This window comes from Ipomoea nil, unplaced genomic scaffold (genome assembly GCF_001879475.1).
Source record: "Ipomoea nil cultivar Tokyo-kokei standard unplaced genomic scaffold, Asagao_1.1 scaffold1056, whole genome shotgun sequence".
Taxonomy (NCBI): Eukaryota; Viridiplantae; Streptophyta; class Magnoliopsida; order Solanales; family Convolvulaceae; genus Ipomoea; species Ipomoea nil.
Window position 1 is genome coordinate 1 of NW_017617484.1, and position 7,121 is coordinate 7,121.

At 66.9% G+C, this 7,121-nt stretch overlaps 2 protein-coding genes across 2 annotated transcripts; both read right to left on the reverse strand.

Moving 5' to 3' along the window:
• Positions 1-172: 172 nt before the first annotated feature.
• On the reverse strand, positions 173-4,266 carry LOC109182486 (collagen alpha-1(II) chain-like; the record flags this gene model as incomplete). The annotated part of the gene is made up of 2 exons (XM_019332611.1): positions 3,916-4,266; positions 173-3,484 (listed from the first exon to the last, which is right to left on the reverse strand). Coding segments are annotated over exons 1-2 (3,663 nt in total), but the record flags the coding sequence as incomplete, so codon positions are not given.
• A 369-nt stretch (positions 4,267-4,635) lies between these two features.
• LOC109182487 (ribosome-binding protein 1-like) lies at positions 4,636-6,633 on the reverse strand (the record flags this gene model as incomplete). The annotated part of the gene is made up of 1 exon (XM_019332612.1): positions 4,636-6,633. A coding segment is annotated over one exon (1,998 nt), but the record flags the coding sequence as incomplete, so codon positions are not given.
• Between the last annotated feature and the right edge of the window lie 488 nt (positions 6,634-7,121).

Consider the following 7,121-nt stretch of genomic DNA (forward strand, 5'->3'; position numbering starts at 1 on the left):
TGGTGGGTTGCCTCTGGTTCCCCCCTCCCCCTTGCCCCCTCTTTGCCGGCTCTGCCCCCCTGCGCCCGCCCCCGGGCCCTGCGTGTCGCCTCTTCTCTGGCCCCCCGCTTGCGTCCCCCGTCGCCGCTGTCGGCGTTTGCCCTTTCGTTTTGGCCCCTGGCTTTTGTCTTGCCGTTCGCCCCGCCTTTTTCTGTTCCTCGTTTTTCTCGGCCCTTCGTTTCCGTCTCTCGCCTTGTCCCCTTCGGCTCTTCTTTTGCCTTTCCTCCCCCTGCTTTCCCGTTCTTTCGTTCTTCTCCTTGTGTTGGTCCTGGTCCCTTGTCTGCTGGTCTTTTCCGTCTTCCCTTCCCGCCTGCTTCCGTTTCCCCTTCTTTCCCTGTTCCCCCGGCCCCCCCCGGTGTCGTCTTCCCGCCCCTTCCTCCCTGTTGTGGCCTCGGCGCTTCGGTCCTCTCTCCCTTGCGCGTCTTCCCCGGTTGGTCCCGGCTGGCGTCCTTTCTCCTCTCGCCTCTCCTGCCTTTGCGCCTTGCCGTTGCCTGCCTTCCGGGTCCGCCGCCCCCCCCGTCCCCGCCCGGTGCCCCTCGCCGTTCCCCGTTGTTGGCCCTTCTTCCTCCTGCCCTCTGTTGTCCTGCTCTGCCCCTCCCTGGTCCGCCCTCTTTCCTCCCCTTTCTTGCTGCCTTCTCCCGCTTTTCCTCTGTGTCTTTCCTTCCTCCTCCCCTGCCGCCTTGGCTGCCTTTCCCTCCTTTCCCGCTGCCGTTGCCCCCCCCTGTCCCCGGCCCCTCCCCCTCGTTCGGTCTGCTCGGGGTGGTGCCTCCTCTGGTCGCTCTCCTGCGCCTGGCCCCGCCCTGGTCCCTTTGCTCCGTTTCTTCCCGCGCCTGGGCTTGTTGCCCCCTCCCCCCTGCCTGGTTCTCCGGCCCCCCCTGGTGTCGCTGCCCGCCGCCCCGGCCCCTTCTGGCTCTGGTGCGGCGTCTGCTTCGCCCCTCTCCGCTTCCTCCGTCGTTGTGGGCTGCCGCCCTTCCGCCGGCCCCGTCTCTCTTCCCCGTGTTCCCCCCCGGCTGTCCCTCCGCCCCCGTTTGCGTTCTTCCCGGTTGGCCCCCGCGTTTGCCCCCTCTGCGTGTTTGGGGCTGTCCGTCTGCGGTGCGGCTCTCTCCCCCCCCGCGCCGCCCCTTGCCCCCCGGCCGCTTCGTGCTTTCTTTCTTGGCTCTGCCCCTCTTCTCCGGGTTCTCGGTTCTCTTGTCCCTCTCCTCCTCCTCGGCTCGTGGCCTCCCGGCCTGCTCCCTTTCTTGCCGCTGCCTTGCTTCGTGGGCGTGCTCGGTTTCCGGCCTTCGTTCCTTCCTTCGCTCCTCTTGCCTCTCCCCCTTCTCCGTCCTCTGGTGGGGTTGTCCTTCTCCGCCGTGCTCCTTTCGTTCTGCCTGCCGCTCTCCCCCTCCCGTTGCGCTTCCCCCCCCTGTTGCGGCTCCGCCTTTGGCCGCCCCCGTTCCGGCCTTCCCGCCCCCGCCTGCCCTCGCTTTCGCCCCCCTGGTTGCCCCCCCTCCGGCTCTCCCGCCCGCTTCTGCGCCGCTGCCGCCTGCCCCGCTTCCCGCCCTGCCCCCCGTTCCTGCCGCGGTCGTTGCCCCGCCGCCTGTCCCCGGTGCTGCGGGTCCCCCCTTCCGCCGGTCTCCTCGGCTCCGGCGCTCCGCCGTTCCTCGTTCTTCTGTTTCGTCTCTCCCCGCCTCTGCCCTCGGGGCTGCCCCTGCTCCTGCCCCTTCTCTCCCGCCCCCCTTGTGCCCCGTCTGCCTTCTGGTTCGCCGCCCTGCCGGCTGCCCTGCCTTCCCTGCCGGCCCCTGGCGTTTGGGCTCTTGTTGCGTTGCCTCCTGGGGCCCCGGCCCTTGGCTGTCCCTGGGTTTTTCCGCCTCCCCGCCCCTCCTTCGGCCCCCTTGCGCGCTCCCCGGCCCGGCTTGTTGCCCCGGGCTTTCCTCCCCCGCCGGCCTCGCTTCCCCGGCGCCCTTTTCTCCTGTCTCCCCGCCCGCTTCCCTTCGGGTCCTTCTGGCCTTCGTTGCCCCTTTTCCTCTTGCGTTGCCCCCCCTGGCTGTGCCCCCCGCTTTCCTCCCTGGTGCTCTCGCCGCGGCGGTTTCTCTGCCCCCCCTGCCGGTTTCTCTTCTCGGGGTGGTGCGCCTTTCGTCTGTCCGCTTCCGCCCTCCCTCTCCGGTTTCCCCCCGCCTCCCGTCCCTGGTCTCTCCCGTTCGCTGGGGTCCTTTCTTCCTTTGGTTTTGTTGCCCCTCCCTCCGCTCCCTGTCTCTCCCCGCCGGTGCGTGGGCGTCCCCTTTGCTTTCTTGTTTTCTCTGTGGCTGCCCTCTTCCTTGCCCCCCTGCTCCGGGGCTGCTTCGTGCTGTGCCCCCTTTCTTTCTCCGCCCTTTGCTCTGCCGGCTCTGGGTGCTGCCTCTTCTGTTCTTGGCCTTCCCTTCCGTCGCGCTCGGTCCCGGGGTCTCCTGGGTTTCTCTCCCGCCCCCTCTCTCCCCCCGTTTTCGCGCGCTTTCCTCTGCCCCTTGTTCCCCCCGCTGCTCCCCTCTCTCCGGGGGCTCCTTCCGTTTGGCCCCCTGTCCGCCCCTGCTTTGGCGCCGCCTCCCTGGCGCCCCTCCCTTCTGCTGCCGCCGTTGGCTGTCTTGGCTCTCTTCCCGTCTGTCCCGGCCGGCTCTTGCTTTTGCGGTTGGCCTGCTCGGGCGTTCCCCCCCCTCCGGGGTTCGCCCCTTGGCGCGCTGTCCCGCCGGTTCTCCGGTCTCTCCCGGCCCCCCCGGTTCCCCGCTTGGGTTTCGGCCGCCGGCCCCTTTCGCTCTTGTCGGTTCTTCCGCCGCGGCCTTCGCTGGCTGTGTTGCTTCTCGCCCTCCCCTTCCGGGTGCGTCTTTCTTCTGGCCGGTGGGGCTCTCTCCTGGCGCCGTGTTCCCCGTCCTTCCTCGCTCCTTCTCCCCTGGCCGCCGCGTTCGTTTCCTGTTTCGCGGCTCCTTCCCCGGGTGTTTGGCTCCCGCCTTTTCTCTCTGGGCTTCGCCTTCTGGCTTCTCTCTCTCCGCCCTTGCCCGTCTCCTGTGCCCCCTCCGCTGCCGTCTTCCTCGCTCCGCCCCCCCCGTGGGCGTCGCCCTTCCGCCCTCGCCCTCCCGTTCTTCGCCCTTCGGCGCGTGTCCCCCCTCCCGTTGTCTTCTTTGCCCCCCTTCCTCCTGCGTTGCTGTTCGCCGCTCCCTTGCCTCCCTGCCTGCCTTCCTTTCCCTTCCCGGCTCTGGTTCCGCCCCTGGGCCTTTCGCCCCCTTTGTCCTTTGTCTCTCCCTTCCGTTTCCTCCCCTTCTTTGGCCTTCCGCCCTTTTCTCCCTTCCGTGTGTCCCCCTTCCTTTGCTTTCTCTTGCTGCGCCCCTGTCCTTCCGGGCCTTGGCCTCCCCCTCGGGTTTCTTTCGTTGGGTTTTGTTTCCTCCTTCCGTGCTCCCTGGCCGTTTGCCTTTGCTCCTCCTGGCTCCTCCTCGTGCTCCTGCGCCCCTCTCCTTCTGGTTGGTGTTTTTCTGTTCTTGCGTGGTCGTGCTTGCCCCCCGTGGGCGCCTGTCCCGTTTCTCCGTTCCTCTTCTTCTCCCCTTCGGCTCCGTTCTGCTCCTCTTCCGTCTTTGCTCTGTGGTGCCCCCCTCCTCCCCTCCTCGCTCGCCTCCCCTTCTGCTTCGGCGTCTCGGTTCGGGTTTCGGCGCCCTCCCGCCCTCCCCCCCCCTGCTGGCCCGTGGTTCTCTCCGGTCCCTCGTCCTCTCCCTGCTCCCCTTCCCTCCCTCCTCCCCCTCTCGCGCGCGCTGCGTCCCGTGCGCGCCCCCCTCCTCGTTCTCTCTGCCGCCGTCCGGCTCGCTCCCCGTCTCCCGCCCTCTGGCTGGCGGTTCGTCGCTCGGCCCCTCTTATCTGCCCCAAAACCCCCCCTCTTACCTTCCTCTCACTTCCTCCGCTCCTCCCCCTGCGTGGCCCCTGCCTTCTTCTCCTGCCCTTCCGCTTCTTCGCGGTTGGGCTTCCGCTGTTCGCTCCACTGCGGCCCCCCACTGCGGTTCTCCTGCCAGCCCGCCCTGGCGCGCCACCGCCGCTATCGGCGCCTACGGCGCCCCCCCTGGCTATCTGTAGTGGCTCTTCCTTCGTCCGCCTTTCTCCCCCCCTTTTTGCTTTGCGGCCCTTCCGCACCGCTCCGCCCATTGCTCCCCGCTCTCGCTGCTCCCTTCCTTGCCTCCCCGCCACGTTTTGCCCCTCCCTCTCCTCCTGCCGTTTCGCCCTTTGCGTCTTTCCCATTGTCCCGGGCCCAGCCAGTCCCCCTCCATGCCCGTCCCGGGCCTCTGCGGCTACTTCCCGCGTATGGCCTCCTTGTCCCCGCTGTTTTTTGGTGAGTTTTTGCCCTTGCTCCTCCTCCTTCCGGCGTACCCCTGCCTTTATCCGCTTTCCTCCCTCCCCCCTCCCGGCCCTGGTCTCTCCTGCGTTGCTCCCCCGGTGTGCCCTGGCGGCCCCCGGCTTGTGGCTCCACGCTTGGGTTGTTCCCTCTTCTTTCGTTTGTTTCGCCTCTCCTCTGTCCGCCGTTCCTCCTCCTTCTGGTGGTTGCCTCTGGTTCCCCCTCCCCCTTGCCCTCTTTGCCGGCTCTGCCCCCCTTGCGCCCACCCGCGCCCACTACGATGTCGCCTCTTCCCTGGCCCCCGCTTGCCGTCCCCCGTCCCGCTGTCGGCGTTTTGCCTTTCGTTTTGGCCCCTGGTTTTGTCTCTGCCGTTCCCCACGCCTTTTCTGTTCCTCGTTTTCTCGGCCCTTCGTTTCCGTCTCTCGCCTTGTCCCCTTCGGCTCTTCTTTTGCCTTTCCTCCCCCTCCTCTCCCTTCTTTCCGTTCTTCTCCTTGTGTTGGTCCTGGTCCCTTGTCTCCTGGTCTTTTCCGTCTTCCTTCCCGCCTGCTTCCGTTTCCCCTTCTTTCCCTGTTCCCCCCGCCCCCCGGTGCCGTCTTCCCGCCCCTTCCTCCTGTTGTGGCCTCGGCGCTTCGGTCCTCTCTCCCTTGCGCGTCTTCCCCGGTTGGTCCCGGCTGGCGTCCCTTTCTCCTCTCGCTCTCCCTGCCTTTGCGCGCCTTGGCGTTGCCTGCCTTCCGGTCCGCCGCCCCCCCCGTCCCCGCCCGGTGCCCCTCGCCGTTCCCCGTTGTTGGCCCTTCTTCCTCCTGCCCTCTGTTGTCCTGCTCATGCCCCTCCCTGGTCCGCCCTCTTTCCTCCCTTTCTTGCTGCCTTCTCCCGCTTTTCCTCTGTGTCTTTCCTTCCTCCTCCCCTGCCGCCTTGGCTGCCTTCCCTCCTTTCCCGCTGCCGTTGCCCCCCCCTGTCCACCGCCCCTCCCACTCGTTCGGTCTGATCGGGGTGGTGCCTCCTCTGGTCGCTCTCACTGCGCCTGGCCCCGCCGCCTGGTCCCTTTGCTCCGTTTCTTCCCGCGCCTGGCTTGTTGCCCCCTCCCCCCTGCCTGGTTCTCCGGCCCCCCCTGGTGTCGCTGCCACGCACGCCCCGGCCCCTTCTGGCTCTGGTGGCGGCGTCTGCTTCGCCCCTCTCCGCTTCCTCCGTCGTTGTGGGCTGCCGCCCTTCCGCCGCCCCGTCTCTCTTCCCCCGTGTTTCCCCCCCGGCTGTCCCTCCGCCCCCTTTGCGTTCTTCCCCGGTTGGCCCCCGCGTTTGCCCCCTCTGCGTGTTGGGGCTGTCCGTCTGCGGTGCGGCCTCTCTCCCCCCCGCGCCGCCCTTGCCCCCGGCCGCTTCGTGCTTTCTTTCTTGCTCTGCCCCCTCCTCTCCGGGTTCTCGGTTCTCTTGTCCTCTCCTCCTCCTCGGCTCGTGGCCTCCCGGCCTGCTCCCTTTCTTGCCGATGCACTTGCTTCGTGGGCGTGCTCGTTTCCGGCCTTCGTTCCTTCCTTCGCTCCTCTTGCCTCTGCGCCGCTTCTCCCGTCCTTGTGGGTGTCTTCTCGCCCCGTGCCTTCGATCTCGCCTGCGGCGGTTGTTCCCGCTCCTTCTCTTCTTCCCTTCTTCTTCCCCTTTGCCTCCTTCTTCCGTTTTCCTTTTTCCGTTGCCTTTTCCTTTCCTCCTGTTTTTCCGTTTCCCTTGTCTTCCGTGTTGCCCTTTCCTTGTGGCGTCTTTGTGCGTCCTCTGCCTCCTCTGCGCCTGCTCTTTCTCTCTTTCTTGGCCCTCCTTCTTTGCCTGTTCTCCTTCTGCCTGTCGCCCGCCTGTTCCTTCGCCCCTTTCGCGCCTTTTCGGTCTGCCTTCTCTGCTTCTGCCTGCTTTCGTGCCTTTTCGGTGCCTTCGTGCCTTTCCGGTTCGCTTCTGCCTCTTCTTCCTCCCTCTTCCGTTCTTCCTCCCCTCGTGTTTTCTCCCGTTCCTCCCGCCCCTCCGTCCCTCCCCCTTCGTCGTTTCCCCTCTTCCCCGCCTTCTCCCTCGGTGCCCCTCCTCTTTCGCTCTCTCCCCGCTTTTCCTTCCCCCTGCGCCCCCTGCCTTCGGGCCGTTTCTTGGGCGGCCTCCTCGTTCTCTGGCCCTGGCTTCCCCGCCTTGTTGCTCCTCGTCCCCTTGCGCCGCTCCTCTGTCTCCGGCGTTGGTTTTTCCCCGCGCTTCGTCTCGCCCCCCTTTCCTGGGCGTCTCCCTCCGGCTTGTCTCTCCTCTTTTGGTTTCCTCTGTTTGTTTCTTCGGCTTTTCTTGCTCCTGTGCTTCTGTTCTTTGGTTCCTTCCCGCGTCGCCCCCGCCTCTTTCCTTTTTCCCCCCTTCCCTCTTCCGTTTTCCTCCCCTCCCGTTCCTGCCCGCCTCTTGTCCTTCCCTTCTGCGTGCTCTGGCCCCCTTTCGCCCCCCGGCCCTTTTGTTCTCTTTGTCGGGTTCCTTCGGCTGCCCTCCCCTCCTCTGCTCCTCCTTTGCCCCCCGGGCTTCTGTCTCGGCCTCTCGTTTTGGTCGTTTTGTCCTTCCGGGTGGCCCCCTCCCCTCGCCCCCCTTCCGTTTCCCCCCTTCGTTTTGGTCCTTCCTTCTGCGTCCCCTTTCGCCCCCGGCCCTTTTTCTGGCCTCCGCCTTTCTCTTTTGGCCTCCTTTTCCCTGGTCCTCTTCTGTCCTTCCGTCTCTCTCTCTCCTTTTGTGCCTCGCCCCTTCTCCCCCCGCCTTCCTTCTTCTTCTTTCC